The 26,698-nt window shown below is 36.7% G+C and overlaps 1 protein-coding gene across 4 annotated transcripts in view; it reads left to right on the top strand.

The window, feature by feature from the left end:
• The window catches only part of XPNPEP3 (X-prolyl aminopeptidase 3), a 70,578-nt gene that overhangs the window by 11,974 nt on the left and 31,906 nt on the right, over positions 1–26,698 (top strand). For 3 of the 4 annotated variants that reach the window (XM_063076299.1, XM_063076300.1, XM_063076298.1), the window contains exons 2-4: positions 1,936–2,052; positions 13,808–14,215; positions 17,448–17,650. In XM_063076299.1, the coding sequence (XP_062932369.1) occupies positions 1,936–2,052; positions 13,808–14,215; positions 17,448–17,650 (728 nt within the window). Of the gene's footprint in view, positions 1–1,935; positions 2,053–3,061; positions 3,208–13,807; positions 14,216–17,447; positions 17,651–26,698 lie in introns of those variants that run through there. The other variant, XM_063076302.1, reaches the window with a different exon arrangement.

The following is a 26,698-nucleotide window of genomic DNA, read 5'->3' as shown; positions in this document are numbered from 1 at the left end:
GGGTTTTCTTATTGTGTGGGTTCCACTTCCATCTCTTACCACCTAGACATGCCTTGAAATTTACATGTTGGGGAAACTGAGTTGTTTGCTTCCTACAGTCTGGAATTGGTTGATTGCATCCCTACCGTGTCATTTAGCAAGTTCTTGTCTTCTGAATTTCTGTAAATTGTTTGCCTCAGCTTTATTAAGCTTTCAGTATGTGTAGACTGGGCTTGTTCCCTAAAATGTATTCTGTAAATTTTCTAAAGATAGATTCCAGGGAATTCTTTTTTTTTTTTTTTTTTTTTTTTGACCGGTAAGTGGATCATAACCCTCGTCTTGGTGTTGTCTGAACCCGCAGCCTCTGCCGCGCTCTCCCGAGTGAGCCACGGGGACGGCCCCAGGGAATACTTCTTGAATGTTTTCTTCATTTTCTCATTTTTTGCTTTTCCTAACTATTTGCATACTGCCTGGAGACCTGCTGGCCTGAATGGAGAACCAAGCCTTTGACCTTGGTGTTACAAGGCCACATTCTAACCAACTGAGCTAACTGGCCAGCCTGTTTTCTTCTCTTTTTAATCGTCCAAGAAACTAATTTTTCTCAACAATCTCTGTAAATTTAATTCAGTGTTAATGTTTAAGACTCCTAGCTCTACCTAATGCATTCTTCATAGTCCCTACAGAAATCTTTAACTTGATCCAGACTTACCATATTCTGCTGTTTTAGTGATTTATGTTCACCAAGAGATTGTACAGTTATCCAGAGCACCTCTCTGCTGTTGCACTGGGGCGCTGTCTCGAGTGATCTCTCTCTCCCTCCCTCCCTCCTCCTGCCTCTTCTCTGCATTCACCCACATGTGTACACACACAGTGTCTTCTTTAATATAATTTGTGATACCTTCCCACTCCTTCTCTCCTTCAGTTGACTAATTTATATTCAGAGCAGGCATCCTACTTCTGCAGTCACATGCAAACACCTTTTGTAAGCTTCTCTGTTTTTCCCAGGGCACCATATGCCTTTGTTTGTCATTGTACTTATCTCCAGCATTATAATAGTCTTTGTGCTCTTAAAAACCTTGTGTATGACTCACCGCTGCATTTACCATGTAGTATTGTAATGCTGTGTTTTGTCTCACCTCTGCTGGACTGCATTCTTTGAAGACCAAAGAAAGCTAAATAGTCTTTTCATTCTTGTGTCCTTCCCAGTACATGTTCCAATCAAGTGCTTAATAAATTTTTGTTGAATTAATGCTAATAGTAACATTTATTGTGTGCCAACTGATTATTTTTCATACATTATTTTATCTGGCCCTAACATTCCAAGATTAAATGAGATAGCATGTGTATATTTTCTCATACTTAACCTATTCTCAATAAGAATGTTAATTATCTTGTTCTGAATTTTAGGTTGCAGCTTCACACTACCTCTGTGAAATCCTTCCTGATTTCCTCTCCTGCTTTTGTTTGTTCCATTCCTTCTGTTCCTTTTTTTTTTTTTTTTTAAAGATGACCGGTAAAGGGATCTTAACCCTTGACTTGGTGTTGTCAGCACCATGCTCAGCCAGTGAACAAACCAGTCATTCCTATATGGCATCTGAACCCATGGCCTTGGTGTTATCAGCACCACACTCTCCCGAGTGAGCCACGGGCCGGCCCCATTCCTTCTGTTCTCATAGCTCCTTATTCATACCTCTGTTTTAAGTATATATCTCTCTATTATATTGTAGCAGACTAAAGCCTCTAAGGGTAAAGATGATCTCATTTCTGTTTTCCTACGGCCCAATACAAGTTCTGGTACAGAGGAAGAGCGATATAAATATTGAAGGAGAGAAGAAATGAAATATTAATTTGTATTTTTCTAAAGCACCAAAACTACTGGAGATAGATAAATGTATGTATACCATGAAGACTTTCTAGATCCATTGTTTCAGTTCATCCTTTTTATCCTTCCTTCAGGATGTATGTCATGTTCACAGCGAAGGTACTCCCTCCAGCCCATTCCAGAGAGAACGATACCAAACCGATACTTAGGCCAGCCCAGCCCCTTTACACACCCACACCTCCTCAGACCAGGTAAGGCCTTTTAACTATAATAACTGTTTCTCTACTTAGGTGCTCTGTCTAGAACAATGCTATCCAATAGAATTTTTTGCAGTGATGGAAATGTTCTATATCTGGGAGTCCAATAAGGTAGCCACTAGCCACACGTGGCTATTGTACACTTATAATATTGCTAGTGTGACTGAGGAGCTGAATTTTTTATTTTATTTTGATTAACTTAAATTCAAATTTAAGTAGCTGCATGTGGCTACTGGTATTGTAATAACAGCACCAGTTTAGCACAATAAATACAATAAACCTTATAATTCAGAATAATTAGTGAAAAGTATGTATTTTAGGATGTCTTTATCTTTTTGTTTATGTGTTTTTATTTTTGGCAACTGGCCAGTACAGACATCAAACCTTGGACTCTGGTGCACTCTAACCAATTGAGCTAACTGGCTAGCTTAAAATGTTGTTAAATAAAAGTTCTATTACTTTCTAAGTCATAGTTTCTAGAACTTTGTTCTAACTATTGGTTTCTTGTGAACTATGTACTATGGTAAAGAAATTTTAGAAAACATGTTTTTCTTGAAAGTGTTAAATGCTCATTTCAAAATTTTAACAAAAATATATCAATGTGGACTAAGCGAGATTTCCAGATCTGTTTGTCACCGCTTTGAGAGGTGGTATCTCAGTTGATGAACGTGATACAAAAAATTGATGAAGTTTTATTTCACTATTTTTTTTTACCTGCTATAAGATCCTAGTATTGCTGCTAGAAAATGTCATCGCTATTGCTAAAATTAAGACCTAAAGGTGTTTTTGGTTTGTTTTTTTTAAAAAAGGCATTTAAGGGGTGTATTATAGTAAATGAATTATCCTCCCAAAGAGGTAGGTAGGGTATAACCATATGTTTTGTAGAAAAAGCAGTCAGGTTTTAAGGAATATTAAGTGTTCCTTCTGCCATGGGAAGTTAAATCTATTTTTACTCTGTAAGTTGCCTGTAGAAATACGTTATTCTTTCACTATCTCCACTCAGTGAATGATACCAGTGTGTCTCTCAGTGAGGGCTTCCTTTTGCTGATTCTTCATCAGACTGGAATTCCTGCTGGGAAGTCGGCTGAGACTCAGGAAATGCAGCTCACCAATGAAACACAAGAAATCAGAGTTTTTCAAAGCTGTAAGGTAAGCTTAATAGCAATCCATTTGGTATTAATTTAGGTATTTCTTTATCCTATCAACCTACCTATAGCCTTGATTAAAAAAAAAAAGTAGAATTGATATTAAGTTTTACCAGCTTTGAAAATTATTGATTTCTCAATGTGAGATACTTTTACATGGTGAGCTGCATTTTCCAGGCTTTGAACCTAGTAATCATATTGTCAAGATAATGGCCTCTGTAGACTGTAATGCTATATATGTCACATGCATGTTAACTATATTTTTTAAAAGAATAAATAAATATACACACATACATGTTCATACATGTGTATGTACATATATGTATGTTCATATCTGTTATGGGGGGAAAGGGATGCCTGTCCTAATTTAACTCTTCTGGATGTGGGATTTTGGACAATGGAGTAAGTGAGAACATATACTTGTAGAAGGAGGTGGAATTTTAAAACAGAATTATCAGCGTCTTAAACCTTAAAGGAACTGTCAGGTATACCATTAGGTATACGGTTTTTGCAGGCAAAAGAAGTATCCAAAATATTTGTCATTTGTCTTTCTCCATCTAGAGATGCCAAACTTGTGGAAGTGTTAAAATGATTGCAGGGAAGAGGAAGAGTAACTTTTTAAGAAAAAAGAAAAGACATGTAATACTTTTTAAAAAATCTCTCTTACACAGCTGAAGTCAGTTTGTTAGTTTGGGGTATAAAATTACATTGTCTATTACTTGGTTTCCTCCAAAAATTTTATGTTTGCCAGTTATTTCCCCAACACATGGTAATACTTAAAACTTTTGGAGAACATCCCAATTCATTTCCTAATTATTACACAAGTTTTATACATATATTATAGAAAAATTAGGGAATACAAATTAGCATAGATTTTTAAAAAATTATTCATAATCCTGCCACTGAGAGAAAACCACTGTGTAGATTTTGGTATACGTATGTTTATAGAATTATTTCTTATATAGAACTCTGTGTGTGTGTGCGTGCACATTCTTTGTTTATTGCTCAATTATTTCTTTAAATTCTTTTTTCTTTTTTGCGGGCGGGGGGGGGGGGGGGCGGCAGCTGGCCTGTAAGGGGATCTGAACCATTAACCTTGATGTTACACCACCATGTTCTAACCAACTGAGCTAACTTGCCAGCCCCTATTTCCTTAAATTCTTAGAAGTGAAATTACTAGGTCATTCCTCTGAATTTTTGGAGCTCTTTCCCCTGGATTTTTCTTTGCCATACCTACCCAAGTTTCCCACAGCAACAATACCTTGGAAAATATTCATCAGGATGACACAGGAGATAAAGGAATTCCGTTCTGGCTGTGCTTCTACTACTTTAGCTGGAACCATAGAGTCAGGCTGACTCCCCCAAGTTCTAGTGATTTTCAGAACTTGTCATTTCATTAAAGAAATCTGAGCACTGCAGACCATTTCTACTTTTTATTACAATGCCATCCCTGTGCTTAGGACTGTCTGTAGAGACAGAAAATGTCAGTCATCCAGTCTCCTTGATCACCACTGTGCCCTCCACTTGTCACTCAGACAAAAAAAATGATTCCATATAGGAAGGCAAATGGCATTCTGAGCTATATAATATTATGAACTGTGAATCTACTTTTTATACAGTATCTGTAAAAGAAAGACATTTCTATACTGAATTACTGAATGATGATATTTCTTGCCACAGGAGTAATGTCATTAGCAGAACAGCAAGTTCAGCTCAGAGAAACACTGAATCTTACCAGGGAATAAATGGGAGGAATCAGTGGGTTGCCTAATGAAGCATTATTATGAAACTTATATTTCTAATATTTTTACATTCCTAAGCAAAATTAATTTTGAAATATGTGATATAGTTTAGAATGTTAGCTTTAAGAAAGGGCTACTTTGGGAGTTGGGCTTGTCAGAATAATTTGTCTAAAAAAAAAAAAAGAATTTGTCTGACACATCTAGAACCACTTAGTTTTCTTGTAACTACAGCAATGAACAGATTTATTAGGAAGTAATCAGAATACAGCTGTGTGGCACACAATTTAAGAAAATGCTTTTTTACCATTTACCTTTTTGTTTCTTGTGTCAAATGTAGGGGCAGAGACAATACAGTTGATATCAAATATAATATTGAAAAAATAAGTTCAGTATTCATCTTTCAGTGAGACTTTAATTGTAGTTCTGCCTTGAGCAAGGGATGTATGGGTTTTTTTTAAGTTGTTAAGCATGGTCGACTACAGTGATATTTAAAAGATAATAATATTATTTTGATGGTGGTAAGATTTTTATACCATTTAAAAGATTAAAATGTATGTGCAAGAAGTGACAGAAATTCAAAGTGGTTTGAATCTGCCTAGATTGTAGGGTGAACTTTTTCAAAATAGGCATACATTCCAGGACGCCATGTACCTGCTGAATCAGAATCTCAAGGAGAAGGCTTAGAACGTGTTTTGAAGAGCTACACAGGTGTTTCTCATGCACAACACTGGCTTAATGGGTACTCATTTAGCTGGGTGCATGAGATGCCTAATGACTTACGGGAACAAGCCAGGTTTGTAGCTGTTGGCCACGTTTTGAAGTAGAGTGTGTGTCTTTCCAGTGCCTCTCTGATGTTATCAGTCACTCAGTTCTTAAATTCATTCATATCTATAGCATCATCACCACCATCAAACAATTACTGAATGATGACTTTACATTTATCTAGCCATTTCAAAACACTTTTTATAGGTTACAACCAAAAGGCAGAGTAGGAGACTAAAATATTTTGTATTCAACAGTTTTAAATTCAAGGCCTATATTTTCCATAAATATTTCACCATGAAGTCTACCTGTTTTTGTAAATAACATTTTTTTTTCGCACTCCTGGTGTAGCTATGTAGTTTTTAAATCACTATGTATTCATATTGATTATATGTTTTCCTTGTCTTGGTCTTCTGAATTAGATTTCTGTGCACAGTAAAACCTGTAAAGTCTTTACATATAAAAATTTATAAATGAATAAACCTGGGTTTTTTTCACCTATATGTCTGATATAGTTGACTACCCATTTCAAGATGCTGGTAACTAGCATATAGAAATTCTATAAATTACCATCTAGTGCAGAATTATAGAGGATTTTTTTTTTTAAATACTGGGGGAAAATAGAAAATTTTTAAGTATAGTAACAGTTTTCATGTGGTTTAAATACTGTACATTAAAAATAAATGACTTGGGGCCAGCCCGTGGCTCACTGGGTGACCGTGGTGCTGATAACACCAAGTCAAGGGTTAAGATCCCCTTACCGGTCATCTTTAGAAATGAATGAATGAATGAATGAATGAATGAATGACTTGAAGGGCCAGCCCATGGCTCACTTGGTAGAGTATGGTGCTGATAACACCAGGGCCATGGGTTCGGATCTTATATAGGGATGGCTGGTTCGCTCACTGGCTGAGTGTGGTGCTGACAACAACAAGCCAAGGGTTAAGATCCCCAAGGGTTAAGATCCCCTTACCAGTCATCTTTAAAATAAAATAAAATAAAATAAAATAAAATAGACTCTGAATGATAAATGCTGGCGAGGTTGCGAAAAAAAAGGAACTCTCATACATTGTTGGTGGGACTGCAAAATGGTGCAGCCTCTATGGAAAATGGTATGGAGGTTCCTCAAACAATTGCAGATAGATCTGCCATATGACCCAGCTATCCCACTGCTGGAAATATACCCAGAGGAATGGAAATCATCAAGTCGAAGGTATACCTGTTCCCCAATGTTCATCGCAGCACTCTTTACAATAGCCAAGAGTTGGAACCAGCCCAAATGTCCGTCATCGGATGAGTGGATACGGAAAATGTGGTACATCTACACAATGGAATACTACTCAGCTATAAAAACGAATGAAATACTGCCATTTGCAACAACATGGATGGACCTTGAGAGAATTATATTAAGTGAAACAAGTCAGGCACAGAAAGAGAAATACCACATGTTCTCACTTATTGGTGGGAGCTAAAAATAAATAAGTCAATTCACACACACACACACACACACACAAACAAACCTGGGGGGGTGGGGGAAGAAGACATAACAACTACAATTCCTTGAAGTTGATACAAGCAAACAGAAAGGACATTGTTGGGAGGGAGGGGGGAGAGGGAGGAGGGAGAGAGGTTTCGGTAATGGGCTACAATAATCAACCACATTGTATATCGACAAAATAAAATTAAGAAAATAAAAATAAAAAATAAGCAATAAAAAAGTAATATAAAATAAAAATAAATAAATTAATTAATTTAAAAAAATAAATGACTTGAGGGCCGGCCTATGGCTTACTTGGGAGAGTATGGTGCTGATAACACCAAAGCCACGGGTTCGGATCCCTATATAGGGATGGCAGGTCAGCTCACTTGGGAGAGTGTATGCTGACAACACCAAGTCAGGGGTTGAGAGCCCCTTACCAGTCATCTTTTAAAAAGATAAATAAATAAATGACTTGTCTATTTCTCTTTTTAACCTTTGCATATATTTCTCATTAATATTGAGAAATCTTCTGAGAACTCTGCCCCAGACAAGAATCAGGAACCTCTGAAGAACTGAATAATAATAAAAAGCTCCTGAATGGTCACTTGAGACTCATTCATGTTGTGTAAGAAAGCCAAAGACTTCCAGGACTTTTTTGTAAATAATTACTTTGAGAAGAATAATGGTTGTCCACTTAAATTTTAACTCTTCCAGGGTCCTGCCTGGCTTTGGATAACCAGATAACCAGAATGACAACCTCTTCAAGTATAAATTATTTATTTTGGTAATAATTATAGCTAATATTTACATAGTAGTTACTATCCTAAGTATTTTATGAACTTTTTTTTTTTTTGGCAGCTGGCCAGTAAGGAGATCCGAACTCTTGACCTTGGTTTTATGAACTCCATGTTCTAACCAGCTGAGATTTCGTTAACTTATTTAATCCTCTTGATAGCTTTGTGAAGTGGGTGCTATTATTATCTCCATTTTACAAATGAGGAAACTGAGGCACATGGAACTTTGGTAGCTCTTTCTAAGTCACTCAAGTGGCTTAATAAGTTGCTAAGCTGGGATTCCAAATAGCAAAAGTCTGACTGAGAGTCCACATACTTAACCACAAAACACTGCATAACACTTATGCTGAAGAATACCATCTAGGAATTTTTTTAGTCTCTTTTAGTTGTATTTTTGATAAGAAAAAATCCAACCGAGAGAAATCTTAGTGTGAAAGTTATTTCAAGTTTAAAGAATGGTATACTTTTTTTTATAAGGTAAATTTGCATGTGATAAATTGCACAGATCTTAAATGTAAAATTCAGTGAGTTTCGACAAAGGTGTATACCAGTATAACCGATAAATATAGAACATTTTCATCACCCCAGAAAGGGTTCTCATGTCCCCTTCAGTCAATCCCCACCTCCTCAGGCAACTGCTGCTCTGGTTTTTATCAACATAGATTATTTTGCCTGTTCTTGACTTCATGTAAGTGGAATCATACAAAATGTACCCTTTCTGTCTGCCTTGTTTTGCTCAATATACACAAATAAAATATATTTAGAGTATTTTATTATTTGGTCATTTCATTTTTTTCATAGACATCTGTGTTGTACATTGTAAGGAAACATGTATTAGCTTTTTCTTTCTCCCTATTGTCCAACTAAGTAGTAATAGATCAGTTTATGAACTACTTCCTTATATACAGTAAAAACTACCGAATATTAAACAGAATTTTTTTCAAAATCAGAAAAAATCATGTTAAAATCCTAATTGAGTTAGTTTCAGAAAATAATTAAAATACATACCTAGATTGCAACAGAGACCTGCATCTTTTCACTCATTGTCAGTCTTTGTTACACCTTCCTCTGGATTTTCTGCTTGGCTCATAAAATATGAAGAACATTCTTCTTGTTCTCTTGAGAGGCCCAATCCAACATGTCCTGGAAGAGCTTTCCTTCTTGGCTACAGATTCCAGAACTGATTGTGAGGCTTTGCTTTTTGCGGAGTCCAGCCTGTGACATCTAGGCTTTTGATTGGTTAAATAAGCTTGTTAGAATAGTCCCTCTATCCTTAATTGATTCCACATGATAAAATACTAACTTTATTTCTTAATACTTTACAATTTGACCAAGTTGCCAGAATATCTATTCTAATACAGTTTTATCAGAAGGTATTCAGGCCAGATTGACTATAATGGTTTGTTACATGATCAAAGGCCAAAACAACTGCCGAGTTTACTTGTAAGGTTTGAAGTTCATTGCTTTATCGCATCTTTTTTTTTTCTCCTTCAGATTAAAAAGAAAGGTGTATTTTTTTTTTTATTGGATCAATTTTCTGTTACGACTGAGAGTTCTTTGTTACTTTGAGAGTTCAGAAGTTTGGAAACATTTGGTTAGTGATTACTCCATAGTGTTGATGATTAGTGGGCTTGGGAAAATATAACCAGTGTTATAAATATATCTTATATAGTCATTTGTATGAAATTGGATTCAGCAGAGAAGAATGCTTTGAAGGGAATAAAAGATGGTTTTCCAATCCTGCTTTTGATTTCCAAGTGATTTTCAGAAATTACTTCCTGATGTATATTAATGTACACTCTGTTATTAATGTAAATGAGAGGTAATACATAGATTAATTAAAGAACTTTTTTAGGGCCAGCCTGTGGCTCATTCGGGAGAGTGTGGTGCTGATAACACCAAGGCCATGGGTTCAGATCCCATATAGGGATGGCCGGTTTGCTCACTTCGGAGAGTGTGGTGCTGACAGCACCACCAAGTCAAGGGTTAAGATCCCCTTACCGGTCATCTTTTTTAAAAAAATGAAATTTTTTTAAAATCACAAAATAAATTGATTTTTTAAAAAATTTTTATTTTATGGACAGTAGCTGTGAAGTAACAAAAAGCAAAGCTAAGGAAGGGGAGAAAATAAAAAGACAAAAAAGGAAAGGTCAGATAATCTACCTATTATAACCAGCCTCTGATTATTTTAAAAGAGCATTTATACTGCTTGGCTAAATTAGGAAATTTTTACTGTTGGGTAACAGTGGCAAACTGAGTATGAATAATTATCAGAGAGGTAAATACTTAAGCCATTCTTTAGCTCTGGTAAAAGTTCAGTATTCTGCCCAAAAGTCCGACTCTTAGCCAGCTCAATCTTGAAAAAAAATGTGATAGAAGATCTTCTGTGACTTTGCCTGATTTAAACTGGCGTATACAGCCCTCACTTTTCTATCTCTTTTATTTCTTGCCAATTTCATCAATAAAAATATAAATTTTTGCTATTGTAGATGTCGAAAAAGCTAAATAAAAATATTATTAATGGAATGCAAACTACAGAAATTACTGCAGAGATAAACTATACATAGGTAAAGCAACTAGACAGTATCAGGTAATCATAAACTGAGTTAAGTGTACTGAACATTAATACTAAGACAATTCTTTTTTTTTTTTTTTTTTTAAAAGATGACCGGTAAGGGGATCTCAACCCTTGGCTTGGTGTTGTCAGCACCACGCTCAGCCAGTGAGCAAACCGGCCATCCCTATATAGGATCCAAACCCGTGGCCTTGGTGTTATCAGCACCGCACTCTACCGAGTGAGCCACGGGCCGGCCCCAATACTAAGACAATTCAAAGGTCTTTGACCCAGCAGTTTTTCTCCTGGGACTATCCCATAAAAATAAAAGCACCAGTACATAGGACATAAAAGTACCAGGTTGAAAGTGTAAAGATGTTTCATTGTAGTAGCAATAAGCTGAAAACAATATGACTGCCTACCAGTATGGAAATGACTCAATAAATTAGGGTACATCTACCCCCAAAAAATGTTATGGAGACATCAAGCAGAATGAAACTATAATCATTTGAATTGGAGGCAGGAATTTCCATGAGTATTGTTGTGTTAGACAAGCAAGATACAGAAGAGTGGTTAGTGTACCATTTTTGTATAATAGAAGTGATCAAAAAGCCCTAAATGCATGTGTATGTGTGTATGGTTGTATGAATGTTGAGAAAAATCGGAAAGAATACATACTAGATGGATTACAAATAGAGGAGGAGGCTGATGTGGGCGGAAGGAGGGAACAGAAATGAGGAGCCAAACAATGAAGAAAAAGGGGGGAAATATTTTCTGAAAGAATTCAGTAAGATGTGATTTCATTTATATGCAACTATAGGATGTATATATGCAAGGAAATGAAATAGTTACCTTTATAAAAAGTAATTCAAAAGGATAAATCCACATTATCTGAGCTAATGAAGAAAGGCTTTTGAGGGCTGGCTGGTTAGCTCACTCAGTAGAGCATGGTGCTGATAACACCAAGGTCAAAGGTTAAATCCCCATACCGGCCAGGTGCCAAAAAAAAAAAAAGAAAGAAAAGAAAAAGCCTTTTGAATGAGAAGAGTCTAAAAACAAACGTGTTAAGCTAACATCTTGGGGTGGAATCAGTATGGAGGGAGGAGAAAGAAAGAGGCACATTGTAAGCAAGGTAATAGGGAAAGAAGAGGTTGGATTGATGTAAGTCCTAAGAAGGAATTAATTGCAGAATAATCAGGAGAATAAGGAAAAAAGTTGGCCAAGTCACCAAAAATCATCTGTTGTATGATTTTATTATGAAATCTCTTCAATAGATTAATCCACAGAGACAGAAAATAGATTAGTGGTTGCCACAGTCTCGGGGGGAGATTGGGAGAAAATGGGGAGTAACTGCTCGTGGACCTGGGGTTTCTTTTTCAATTGATGAAATGTTCTAAAATTGATTGTGGTGAGGGTTGCATGATTCAGTAAATGTACCTGAATATACTAAAAAACATTGAATTGTAAACTTTAAATGGGTGAATTGTGTGATATGTGAGTCATATCTCAGTACTCTCTTTTTTTTTTAAAGTTGGCCAGATGAATTGCAGTTATCTGGTAGAGAACATTAAAATCTAACACCTAAGCGTTTGAATTTGATCTAATAGGCAACAAAAAGCTGTTGTAGGTTCTGAGTATGGAATAGACTTTCCATGGTTTTTCTTTTTTTAGCCTCTTTTTCTCTTTATTTGGGATTTTATATATAAAAGTATATACTCAATGAAACAGAATAAAAAGGCATGTTAAATAAAAAATTTCATTCTTCTCTAATCTCATTCACCATAGATCACCACTATAAAGTTTGACCCTTTTCTAAAATTTTTTCTATACCTCTTCTTTTTTTTTTTTTTTAACATAAATGGGATCATATTATTCATCTTCTATAAATTTTTCATACAGCAGTATTTTAGAGTTATCTTTCCATATTCATATATGGAGACTGGCTACCACAGGGAGAAATAATAGTAACCCACATCATAGAGTCTTTTTTTTTGGTCATTGGTAACAGGAATCAAACCCTGGACCTTGGTGTTACCAATACCCTTTTCTAACCAAGTGAGCTAACCAGCCATACCGCATAGTGTCAATGTAAAGATTAAATGAGTTGATACATGTAAATAATTAGAATAGTTAGTACTAGACACATAGTAAACATTCAGTAAGCGTTAGATGTTGTTTTACTGCTGTTACTGCTACTTGTAGGCTGAGGGGATACAGCTTTGGTGATTGTTTAGTAGTTCTTTTGCTCAGGAACTGAAATCTAAAACTGATCTGACAGGAGGAGGCATAATTTCTATTTTATGACGGAAGCGATCACAAGGTCATCACTGTGCTGGTAACCAGGCAGTCTGCTAGATACTAAGAATTAACACGAAACCCTTTATAACAGAGATTCTTAATCTGGAGTTTTTGGGTGGACATAAGGGAATCTGAGACTCTTGAAATTTTATGTCAAAGTTTATGTGTGCCTGTGTGCAGTTTAGTGAACAGAATGAATCTATATCTTCCAAAAGATTCCCAAGAGAGTCTTCAATCCTTAGGAATCACATGCTTTATCAAATTTCATTCTCATAACAGCCCCAAGAGGTAGATGATATAATTAGGGTTTTTAGAGGATATAAAGATGGCCCTCAGGAGCTTATGTGTATACCCAACTCAGTATAAGTACAAGGTAGAGAATGGAAAGTCTTATTAGAAAGGTGTTATTATGCCTTGGGAATTCAGAAGGGGAAATCTATTCTAGGCCTTGAAATTGGGGAAAGCTTTTTGTCCTTAAATTCTATTATGTTAAAACTATAGGTCATTTCACATATTTATCAAATGCCCACTATATTCCAGCTATTATTTTAGGCCCTGGAAATATAACATGGAACAAATAAAAATCTGTGTTCACATAGAGCTTACATTCTTTTAAAGAAGTCATAAACAGATAATTTGACCCTTCTCTCCATCTTATTTGTTGAAACTTGAGGACAACTTTGATTATATGCCTAACAGTGCCTTCCACGTAATGTTTAATGAATGTTTGATTGAACAAATAATAGAATAAACCAAAGAGCTGGAAGAGATCTTAAGGGGTCATGATCCCAGTTTTCAAGAAGGACCACATTTAACCATCTTTTCTTCCAAATTTTTACAATGGAATAGAAATTTGAAACCTGGCTTATCTCCTTAATTCCCTGTGCTAGGAGGAGATTTGGTGTAAATTGAAGAAATGAACTTCGGTGTCTCAAATAGAAACACAAAGCATTGCTTTTATTTGTCGTTTCTAGGGGAGGTGACTCCAGGACTATCTCAGGTGGAATATGCACTTCGCAGACACAAACTAATGTCTCTGATCCACAAGGAAGCACAAGGGCAGAGTGGGACAGACCAGACAGTGGTTGTGCTCTCCAACCCTACATACTACATGAGCAATGATATCCCGTATACTTTCCACCAAGACAACAATTTCCTGTACTTGAGTGGATTCCAAGAGCCTGATAGCATTCTGGTCCTTCAAAGCCTCCCTGGCAAGCAGTTACCATCACACAAGTCCATGCTTTTTGTGCCTCGGAGAGACCCCAGTCGAGAACTTTGGGATGGCCCACGATCTGGCACTGATGGAGCAGTAGCTCTCACTGGAGTGGATGAAGCCTATACGCTAGAAGAATTTCAACATCTCATACCCAAGCTGAAAGGTAACAAAAGGGAGCAGAAATCAAATCACAGACCATATTGCAATTGAGACCTTTCTCGCCTATTTAGACAAAGTTTTCCTACAATGATTCTCATAGCAGCATTTCCCTAAGCACCATGAAAGAGGACATGAGTTTTCTCTGTAAGACTGAGCTACTCTTATTTGCTTGCTAAATTTTCACTAGATTATTCCTTAACAGAGACTGTTAACTATATTAATTTGAAATCCCAGAGAGAGAATTTTTTTAAGTAATAGATGGGCATGGGCTACTCTTAAAGATTACTGACCAGCTTATTGACTAATGGCCAATCCTTCTTAATGTTTTTGCCAACTCTTCAAAAGGCAGCACTATTCTCAGAGAGTGATCTGTAGGGGCCAAGGGAAAACTGCCCCTTTACCCCCTGAAGGTTTGCTGAAAATCAACTGACAAAACACAGATTAATAGGAAAAAGAGCCTAACAAATTTATTTGATCATTATTTTATATGACTTGGGAGCCTTCAGAATGAAGATCCAAAGATAGAGGGGAAACTGTCCATTTTTATGTGTAGGTTCTATGAAGCAGGGACAGCCATGTTTAAATGTGATTGGGCAAAAAATATGATCTAATGCTAATAGACTGAGTGGAGAAACACAGTAAGGCCTATCTGTTCGGATTCTTCTTGGTCTCTCTGTGTAGTATTTCTTCCTCCCAAGTATGGTGGAGGACCCCTTCTAAAATGGGGGTCTTTTGACCTCCAATCAGCTAAGTAGGTCAGAGAATTTATGGCCAGCTCCAAGACAGAAAGGGAAGGGGAAGATTAGAGTATACTTTTAGTCTTTATGGCTGGCTTTGGAGAAAAGGGGTCTGCTTTCTCTGACCTCCTTCGGGAACATGAATTCTAGATTCTATGGCCTGCCTCAGGGGAGAATGAGTCTGTAAGACAGGAGGGCAGGAGAAGGTCAGAGAAATACTTAGCTTCTGAGGCCTTCACTTACGTGTTGTGAGCCCCAGCAGATCTGTGCATCACCAACATCAGAATCACCTGGGGATGCTTATTAGAATTAGAAATGCATAATATGTAGTGGAAATGTCAAATCTCAGGCCCCCACCTCATACCTACTAAATCTGCATTTTAACAAGTTTCTCAGGTGATTCTTATATGCAGTTCAGTTCTTGCTTATCACAGTGTTACTTTCTCTATGTTTATTCTGGTGAAATTTTGAGCAGTCACAATGTTTTGACATGCCAGCCAGCTGCCCCAAAACAAATAAAAAAAGAAGGTTTTGAGATTCCTCTTCTGGAACTTTCTTCAGAACCTATACCACGTTATAAACTATCCTTAGTGATTCTTGTGCTCTGTTGAAAGCTTCAGCTCTGGGAAGCACTTTATTTTTTGTATAGTTTGATTTTCTTGTATGGTGACTCTTTTTTTTTTAATGGTAAATCTAAATCAATTCGAAGTCAGTAAAGAAAATTCTAGAAATGTTTCCAACAGTCATAGAATATATTGGACTTGTTTTCTATAAAGACTCCTTTGGAAGAAAATGCTTTGAATATGTAAGTTCTAATATGTTTGATTAAATTCTTTTCATGACTTTATAGAAATACTTTCTGTTTTACAGAGATAATTACCATGCTTAACTCATTGAACTTTCTGGGGCTGGCCAGATGCTCAGTTTGGTTAGAGTGTAGCCTTATAACACCAAGGTCACAGGTTCGGATTCTGGAGCTGGCCAACTGTCAAAAGCAAAATAAACTCATTGAATTTTCTTATGTCTTCAAACTCCACGTAAATATGGGGCACAGAATCTTTTTTTTTTTTTTTTTTTTTTTTTTTGGTAACTTTTTGATTTCTTGCATTAGTTGCTAGATGTTATGTTTGACAGTCTAAATTGTATTAACTCAGTGTAGTTACAATCTCACATAAAATGTGTTTCTCAAAAGTACTTCTCTGTACTGGCCAGCAAAAAAAAAAAAAAAAAAAAATGTACTTTTCATCCACCATTCTTAATGTTAGTTTACTAGATAAAAACACTAGGTAAATGGAAAGATTAATGAAATCATATTTATTTAAAAGCTTAAAAACCTAAAAAAGTTGAGCTGTGATTTCATACACTGAACTGGTGGTAGAGGTAGTTTTATTTTTTAAAAGTTACAACAATTAGGGCTGTCTGTAGTGACTTGGTTAGAGTGTAGTGCTGATAACTCCAAGGTAAAGAGTTCTGACCCCTGTACCAGCCAGCCACCAAAAATATAAATAAATGAATGAATAAGTAAGTAAAGATTATAACAATTAAATATCCATCTGTTATAAGTAGGGGAAGTGTTTCCCATGTAATGTACATTTTAAACCATTTTTATTTTAAAATGAAAATGTTTGGGACATAGTATCACTAATGCATATCCAATTAAAGTTTTCTGGATTTTTTTTCCCCTCTACTGTCCCAAATAACTTTTTAGTCAAATAAAACATACAACCTTTCATACTTAGATTGTTAGGAATACTATTCATAGCCTACTGTGAGAAAAAAAGGACAAATGTAGTTGTTGTATTAAATGCAAATCATTTTCATAATGAGCTTCATGTTATATATATCAGACAAATATAGACCTTTTCTTTGGGTCTCAAAGGTGAAAGGTGACTGTGATTGTTTACAGGGAGAATAAATAGATGCAAAGGGAGGGATGGGTAAATGTGGATTAGCACATATTATCAACTATAGTGTTTCTAAAATAATGAATAATTGCTCCAAAATGAGAGAAGAACGTCCTTTTGCCAGTACTGAGATCATTTTGTGAAGGGTACACTTTAACAATAAGTGATGATATGAGTACTTTTTTCTGTCCTTTAATATGCAGTTACTCAGCAGTGCGTCTAACTCAGTAGTGGTAGTGGTGAACAATTGTTGTAATTATTCTTTAACAGTTAATAGATATTAAACAAAATCAAAGCTTGAATAAAGCTTTAGTCTCATCTATCATTTTTATAAAGAACAATGAAGTTTTGGGACAGAAAAGCTACATATCATCAGCCTCAGAATATCTTGCCATTGTCAGGGAATGGCCTTTCCAGTGATTTATGATCAAATCAATCAATTGCTTCAGTCATGAGAAAGTTTTACTCAACCCTGTACAGTTCCACATTATGGTTTTGTAGTTTTGACTCTTGTTCTAGTCATTATGACAATTGGTATTTCTTTTTGTAGCTGTTTGTTTTATTTTAAATTTATTTTTTGGCCTCTCATTCTAAGCTGAGACAAACACAGTGTGGTATGATTGGATGAGGCCCTCTCATGCACAGCTTCACTCTGAGTACATGCAGCATCTCACTGAGGCCAAAACCAGGAGCAAGAACAAGGTGCGGAGTGTCCGGCAGTTGGTACAGCGCCTCCGGCTGATCAAATCTCCTGCAGAAATTGAACGAATGCAGATTGCTGGGAAACTGACATCACAGGTATAGTTCCTGTTAAAGTTTTTAACAAATTAAAAAGCTATAAGTTCTTAGGGTTCAGTAGGCACCTTGAGTTCATATACCCAATATAGTAATCTTACAGGCAGATAGGAACATCTAGCTTCTACTTCAGTATGTTTAGTAAACATATCTAGAGATTTGCTTCATACCTTGCAAGACAAAGTAAATCTATCTTCTTTTAACATTGATCTTTTACCTATCAATCTTAGTCGTTTCTCCTCGGAACAACAGAAATTAATTAATTCTATTTTCTTTCCTTATGATAACTACACTAATAGTGGCAGTTAAACAAACTGTTAAATTGCTAAAGAAGACACAAAGTTAAATTGCAGAAGAAGACACATAGTACCCAAAATGACAATGCTTACAGTTTTATTAAAGGAAAAGGGTACAAAGTAACAGCATTAAAGTAAGGATATGTATCACAACCAATGGCTTTCTCCCCAGCAAGGGGTCCAGAGAAGCTAGGTGTAGGCTCCTATTGTCCTCACCTAGGTAAGGGCCAAGCAGGATGCATTTTTTCTCACAGGAACCACCAATGCTGTCAGTCTGCTTGGACTACCATAACAAAATGCCACAGACTGCGTGCCTCAAACAACAGAAATTTATTTTCTCGTACTTTGCAGTCGAAGTCTGTGATCAGGCTGCCAGTATGGTCAGTTTCTGGTGAAGGCTCTCTTCCTGGCTTAGAGACAGCCGCTTTCTTGCTGTGTCGTTACATGCAGGGAGGGAGGGCCTTATAAGGCCACAACCTTATCAGATTAGGGCCCCATCCTATGACCTCATTTAACCTTAATTACCTCCTGAAGACCCTATCTTCAGATACAGTTACATGGTGTTTAGTACTTCAACATACGAATTTGAGGGAGACATAATTCAGACCATAGCACATGCACAGAATACCCAAAGATGGAATCTCAGCTAGGGATTTTTTTTTTTTTTTTTTTTTTTCCTTTTTTTGGTCATATAGTCATATTCTTGCTATGTGACAATAAAGCCCTACAGAGGTCTCGCAGACACCAAAGTATACACCATAAATCTCACTATTATCAGTACAGACAAACTGATACAAACTTCCCTGAATCTCCTTAATTAAAAAAAAAGAAAAAAAAAACATTTATTGTGGTGAAATATGCAAAGCAAAATACACCATTTTAACCATTTTTAAATGTACAGTTCAATGACATGCAGTCCATTCACACTGTTGTGCAGCCATCACCACCATATACCTCTCCAGAACTTTATCATCCCACACTGACACTCTGTTCTCATTACACAGTAACTCCCCACTCTCTCCTCCACCCAGCCCCTGGCTACCATGGTTCTACTTTCTGTCTCTATAAACTTGAGTACTCTAGGTATTTTATATAAGTGGAATCCTACAATATTTGTCCTTTTGTTTCACTTAACATGATATCTTAAAGGTTTATCCATTTCATAGCATGTATCAGAATTTTATTCCTTTTTAAGGCTGAATAATATTCCATTGCATGTGTATTAGTTTTTGTGGCTTATAACAAAATACCTGGAACCGGCTGATTTATAAAGAAAACAAAATTTATTGCTTACAGTTCCAGAGGCTAGCAAGTCCAAAGGCCAGGGAACACATCTGGTGAAACTTTCTTTGGTGGTGGTTTCAGTGACGGCATAGTATCACATTGTGAAAATGATAGAGCAGAGAGAGCGTAACCTCATTCACTCTCCTTTTAAAGCCCTACAAACCACACCCATGACTACCATTTTTAATCCACCACTGCAGCATGGTCCTACAATCCAATCACCTCTTCAAGGCCCCACCTTTCAGTTACCATAATAGAATTTCCCACCCTCTTAGCAGTCACAGTGGGGGCCAAGTTTCTAATACATAAAACTTTGGGGACACAGTTGAAGCTTCAGTGAGTTTGGGGGAGCATTCAGTCCACTACAGCATCTTTATGTGTTCATCCATTATTGGACATTTGGGTTGACAACAATTATAGTCATCCCTCAGGGTATTGTAGTATCCACAGGGCATTGGTTCCAGGGCCTCTCATGAATGTCAGAATCATTGATGCTCAAGTCCCTTATGTAAAACGTCATAGTATTTGCATATAATCTACAAATATCTTCCCATATACTTTTAATAATCTCTAGATTACTTATAATATCTAATACAGTGTAAATACTATAAATACTATGTAAATAGTTATACTATATTGTGTTATATTTAAAACTATATTGTTATATACTACAATATACTATATCATTTTATATTTAAAATAATATTGTTATTTTTGATCGTTTTGTTTTGGGGGAGGGGAACCCATGACCTTGGTATTATAAAGCTGTGCTATATAACCAGCTGAGCTAACTGGTCAGCCCTATTGTTTCTTTTTCCTGAATATTCTCAATCTGTGGTTGGTTGAATCCATGGATGCAGAACCCATGGATATGGAGGGCTGACTGCACTTGCTTTATAATATCATATAATCAGATAGGTAATCAAAATGTACACACAGAATCCAAACATTTAAAATAACCAGTGAGAGAACAGAACTGAGGCCAACAGAGGTGGGAAAAGGGGAGGTGGGGGAGGGGTCAATGAGAAATTGGTAAAGGGCCACAAAAAATTATTACAATGTGTAAGGTTGAGGGCCGGCCTGTGGCTCACTCGGGAGAGTGTGGTGCTGATAATACCAAGGCCATGGGTTCGGATCCCAGGCCGCTTAGCTCACTGGGTGAGCCTGGTGCTGACAACACCAAGTCAAGGGTTAAGATCCCCTTACCGGTCATCTTTTAAAAAAAAACAATGTGTAAGGTTGAATATACTAATTATCCTAGTTTGAGCATCACGTATTACACACAGGGTATTGATATTCAATACTGTACCCCACAGATATATACAATCAATTATGTTTCAGTAAAAAAATAAATAAAATAACCAGTGAAGGATTAGTATTGATTTAAAAAGACAACCGAACTGTCCAGTTATACTTGCTCATGTTTTTGTACTAACTGTACAATTTTTTTGCCTCCCTGATCTATGATTTTTTGCACTTTGTGGTATATACTGGCTGAGTTACTAAGAACCATAATTATCTTTTGTTAATTAAATCTGAATATTCATCAAGTTGGTTCTCCTCCATAGCGATAACATCCTGAGAGGGTTTTAATTCAGTCTCTCAATATATTTGATCATTATCATCAATATCATCCTAAAATTTATGATCTTCTAAAGTATTAATTTTATGTATGACTCCCATGTTATATCATATAGCAGTACCATTGCAGGCATGATATAAGTCAGACAAAATCATGGTATAATTATTTTGTCCCTCCTAAAACAATCTACCTTTTTTCATGTACTATATATTATTTCTCATAGGAGTGTAGATCAGAGGCCATATCTCCAGTATTTCAGGATTCAAAACATCTTGAAAACAGCCAGATTCCTTCTCTCAGTTTACATGGTTCTCAGTGAGAAGAGTCCTGCAACAGGACTCATTTATCTACCACAGGAAACACTCTAACCTGTTTAAAACTTGTCCAGTACCCACAAACTGCACTACAGGAAAAGAATGGTTAGCACCAGTTGCAGTGTTGAAGCTCTTAAAAGAGCACCTCAGTAGGTTGCATCCCTTAGTTAAAATTTCCATAGACCAGAAGGTTCATCAGTCTCCCATACATGTGTACTGTGGGTTTGTACAGTGAGAATCCCTGGTCATTGTGCTTGGGATACCTTGGACTCCATTTGAATTAAGATACCTTATATAATGCAGCGGTGTTAGCATTCAAGCTTATTCCCATTGTTGGTTTGGTTTGGACTTGTTGTCTTAGTATATGCTCTGTACTGTCATTTCAACAGCTTGCCATTTTTGTCCTTACTCCTGGAATAGGATGCCTTCAGTGCACCAACGAATGCAGTCTCTAATTCAGCCCCCTTGACTAACTTGTTCTTAACTTCTTCCATAAGGATTTTACCTTCTGCTGGACTCTGAACATCTGTTTTCTATGTAGAATTGCCTTCTGTTCTGAACTACCACCTCTGAAGTACAAGTGCCTGGCATTCTTGGACAGTTGATTAAAAGGAGAAATCCTAGTGTGGGGGAAGGCTACTTGGTCATGAATCAGATGAATCCCCTAGTAGCATGCTTCATATATAGTCCATTTCTATTTTATGATGGAACTTCTTTGGACATTGTCCTTCTTCTTGGAATGCATTTCTTTTTGCCTGTTTGTTTTCATACTTCTGATTTCTTTTTTTGGAATGCATTTCTGATATCACCTATAATATGATATGCATTTGAGGTCTTAATGTAATCTTATAAGTCTTTTAGTTATAGAAGTTGTCTCAGTAAATGCTCAATAACAAGTCAGTTACTGTCTTTCAAAAGGTATACACTGGAAAGCAGAATCCAATAATGTCTTAGCCCAAAAGCACAGAGATCATCATAGAGCAGCAATTAGAGCTTTTACTGGACACTCCAGTTGGCATGAGTGTGGGTGGCTGACACTTCTAATATCACTTCAGAATTAGAATCATATGGTCCTAATGTAATAGCTTGGGCCACAGCGTTTGCAGTTCTAAGAAGTCTTGGTGTTCAGGCCCCTAATCATATAAGGTCTTTTTCATGAAATTGAATTGGGGCCAAAAATATCCTTACGTGAGGTAGTATATGATTTCTCTAAAAGCCAAATGGCCCCCTAAGTGTTGAACTTCTTGTTCAGTCTCAGAGGCAGGGAGTGACAACAATTTATTCCAAGCAGTATGTGGTAAGTCGCAGATTGCTTCAACACCTGTAATTCCCCCAAATTGTATGTATGGTCTTTGTATGGCCCTGGATATTTAGCAAGGTTAATCAATCATTCCCAATTATTCATATGATTTATGACCTTAGTAAAGTTACATTTAGCTTAATCCACAGTTTCAGATGATGATAATAGTGCTGCCATCAATATATTGGATTGCTAGTTTTTAAAAATGTACGTGAGATTTGTTTTAATCAGGAATAAGAAGACAAGCAGACACAAAAATAACTTATAAAGGAAAGTTTTTATACTCACAGACCCCTAGAAACAGGAGCCTCAGCACACTAAGCAAGACCACACAGGGAAGTGCTGGGGTTGGTCAGGAGGCAGAAGGAGCAAGTGGAAAGCATGGGAAGGAGTGGTTAGAAAGGATAAGACAGGGTAAACTAGCTGAGAATGTTTAGGATTGGATAGTGTGAATCATTTCAGGCTTGCTCTGGGCTGCCAGTATGGTCTGTAGTTGTCTGTAACTGGCTCTGGGGTGGTTTAGGGTAGGGGGATATAGTGTACTGACCTGCAGGAGCCTGATACAAGGAGGCTGGTGAGGGGTATGGATTTGGGACTTGTTGGTTTGCATGTTAAAGGTGTGCTCATAAGCAAGTTGTTTGCTATCTCTAGGAATTAGAATTAACCTACCCTGGAAATTGCTAACCCTGAGAAGAGCAATCTCTCCAGGTCAGTGAGGCCCCAGATGCCAGAGCATCAAAAATACAGAAGATAGGGGGCTGGCCCGTGGCTCACTCGGGAGAGTGTAGTGCTAATAACACTAAGGCCACGGGTTCGGATCCCATATAGGGATGGCCAGTTAGCTCACTGGGTGAGCATGGTGCTGACAACACCAAGTGTTGTATGTATATATACATACCAGATTTTGGTCATCCATTCATCTGTTCGTGGACACTTGGGTTGTTTCCACCTTTTTGGCTATTGTGGATAGTGCTGCTTATAAAATTGTTGTACAATAATTGTTCGAGTCCCTGCTTTCAGTTCTTTGGGCTATATAACTAGAAGAGAAATTTCTGGATTGTATGATGATTCTATGTTTAATTTCTTGAGAAACTGCCTTGCTGTTTTCCACAGTAACTAGACCATTTACATTCCCACAAGCAATGCATGAGGGTTCCAATTTCTCTACATCCTTGTCAACACTTGTTATTTTCTGTTATTGGGGTAATAGCCATCCTAATGGGTGTGAAGTGCTATCTCCTTATAGTTTTGATTTGCATTTCCCTGTCGATTAGTGATGTTGATCTTTTCATGTGCTTATTGGCCATTTGTATATCTTCTTTGGAGAAATGTCTGTTCAAGCCCTTTTCCCATTTTTTTAATAGGGTTAGTTTGTTGTTCAGTTGTAGGATTTCCTATTATATTTTGGATGTTAATCCCTTATCAGAGAGATGATTTGCAAATATTTTCTCCCATTCTCTGGTTTGTCAAATCCAATGTCACAAAGATATTCCCCTATGTTTTCTTCTAAGAGTTTTATAGTTTTAGCTCATATGTTTAGGTCTTTGATCCATTGAGTTAATTTTTATATATGGTATAAGGTAAGGATACAACTTTATTCTTTTGCATGACCCCTTTTTGACTTGATTTTATTTCTTTTCTAAAGTCCTAAATATATTATCTTCTTATTATCCAGGAATTTGGGATGATTTTAAACTGCCTTTTTATATCTTCCTGAGGTCTAACAGCAAAGTCACATATGAAGCCCATGCTACTGGGTGCCTTTTATCACGGTGCCACTCATAAACTGGATGATAGGCATCCCATAAGGGAGCTTGTTTCTGTCATCATATAGCCAGTACAGTACTGCCTGCATGTCTGCAGCTTCAGTAGGTGCTGACATTTATATGACAGGGGGGCAGGGTGATTGCCCATCACTGGGGGTATGTTTAAGAGTACTTCAAAAAGTTCACAGAAAGATTTGTATTCTCTTTTAATTCCATTTTTCCATGAACTTTTTGAAGTACCCTAATATGGTGGACCCTTCTCTTAATTCAATTTTAGTAAACTAATGATTTCACTGTGAACCAGGATGAGCCCATACATTCCCCCAAACAGCCAGAGACACTGCTCCTTGATCCAGAATTCTTGGGAACTATTTTTAAAAGGGGTTCACTGGGGTATTGCTAGTAATAATCTACAGAGTGGCTTATTTAATTCACTGAATAACCCCTTATTTCCGTGGTTTCTTACCCTCCATTGTCAGCTTGCCACTTGAATTATTTTAGCTATAGTTGATCTCACAGGATTAGCTGACTCATCAAAAATTATGACAGCACGGGTTCTTTTGGTTGGAGCTCCATCTGTTGACCAAAGAGAGATGCTCATCTGAAGGACACCCTGAGCTTACTTTCAGCCATCACTGAAGACAGTAAGCACATCACCAAATATTTAGCAGACCTACCATTAATTCGCTATTCCTTTCCAATCCATTTTGCTGGTTCCTAAAGATCAGGTTCTGTCATTTCCAAATTACACTGATTTCAAAGCCTGTGCTACTTCAAACCAAGAATGGCTTGGCTCATCATTTTGTTCTTATCTCCTTTATCAGAATCATTCTTTTTCTTTCTAAATAATACCTTAGCCATATTTTTAATTAAGAATGAATCAGATGTGGAAAAGATAAACAAAAAATGAAGATAAAAATTAAAGGTGCTGGGACACCTGGATGCCACATACAAAAGAGTGACATTGTGCCCCTACCTCATACCATATACAGAAATTAACCCAAAATGGATTGATGACCTAAACTTAGAGCTTAAACTATAAAATTCTTAGAAAACAAAGGGGAGAATCTTCATGGCCTTGGATTTGCCTATTGATTCTTAGATATGATTCCAAAAGCACAGGCAACAAAAGAAAAAGATAAATTGGGCTTCATCAAAATTTAAAACTTTTGTATATCAAAAGATGCAATCAAGAAAGTGAAAAATCAGTCCATAAAATGAGAGAAAATATTTGCAAATCATGTATCTGATAATGGTCTAGTACCCAGAATGTATAAAGAACACTTAAAATTCAACAACAAAAAGACAAACAACCCAATTTTTCTTTTCTTTTCTTTTTTTTTTTTTTTTTTTTGTCTTTTTCGTGACCGGTACTCAGCCAGTGAGTGCACTGGCCATTCCTATATAGGATCCGAACCCGTGGCGGGAGAGTCACTGTGCTCCCAGCACCACACTCTCCCGAGTGTGCCACGGGCTCGGCCCCAACCCAATTTTTCAAATGGGCATTTTTCCAAAGAAGATATGTAAATGGCCAATAAGTACATAAAAAGATGTTCAACATCATTAGCCATCAGAGAAACAGAAATCAAAACCACAATGAGATACCACTTTACACCCACTAAAATAACTATAATAAATAAAATAAAAAACCAAATGTTGGTGAGGATGTAGAGAAATTGAAACCCTATACTTTACTAGTGGGAATGTGAAATGGTCCAACCACCGTGGAAAATATTGTCACAGTTCCTCAAAAAGCTAAAGAGAGAATATGACCTAGCAATTCCCATCCTAAGTATATGCCCAAAATAATTAAAAAGAGGTACTCGACCAGATACTTACACACAAACATTCTTAGGAGCACTATTCACAGTAGCCAAAAGGTGCAAAAAACCCATAAATCCTTCAACAGGTGAATGGATAAACAAAATGTCACAATGGAATACTATTCAGCCATAGAAAAGAACAATGTACGGATATGGATGAACATACTGTATGGATGAACCTTGAAAACATGCTAAGTGAAAGTAGCCAGACACAAAAGGTTACATATTGTATGATTCCATTTATATGGAATATCCAGAATACGTAAATCCACAGAGACAAAAAGCAGATTAGAGGATATCAGGGGATGGAGTGAGAGGAAAGTGGGAATTAATTGCTTAATGGATATGGAATCTTCCCTTGGGGTGATGAAAATGTATTGGAACTATAGAGAGGTGTTACAAAACATCGTGAATGTACAAAATGCCACTAAATTGTTTACTTTTATTGGTTAATTTTATGTAATGTGAATTTTACCTCAATAAAAAATCAAGAATGAGTTAGATGTCTTTTAAGCATTTCCATTTCTAAAGCCAACTGCACTAACAGTGGCAGTTAAACAGCATTAATTGTTAAAGGAGACCCAATGACAGTGCTTACAAATCTACAGTTATTACAGGAAAAAGTTCCAGTATAGCAACAGCGTTAAAGTAAGGATATGTATCACAGCCAGTAGCTTTCTCACACC

The sequence above is a fragment of the Cynocephalus volans genome, chromosome 12 (genome assembly GCF_027409185.1).
Source record: "Cynocephalus volans isolate mCynVol1 chromosome 12, mCynVol1.pri, whole genome shotgun sequence".
Classification (NCBI taxonomy): domain Eukaryota; kingdom Metazoa; phylum Chordata; class Mammalia; order Dermoptera; family Cynocephalidae; genus Cynocephalus; species Cynocephalus volans.
Note: the sequence above shows the minus strand (reverse complement) of the source record. Positions and strands in the feature narration are given on the sequence as shown.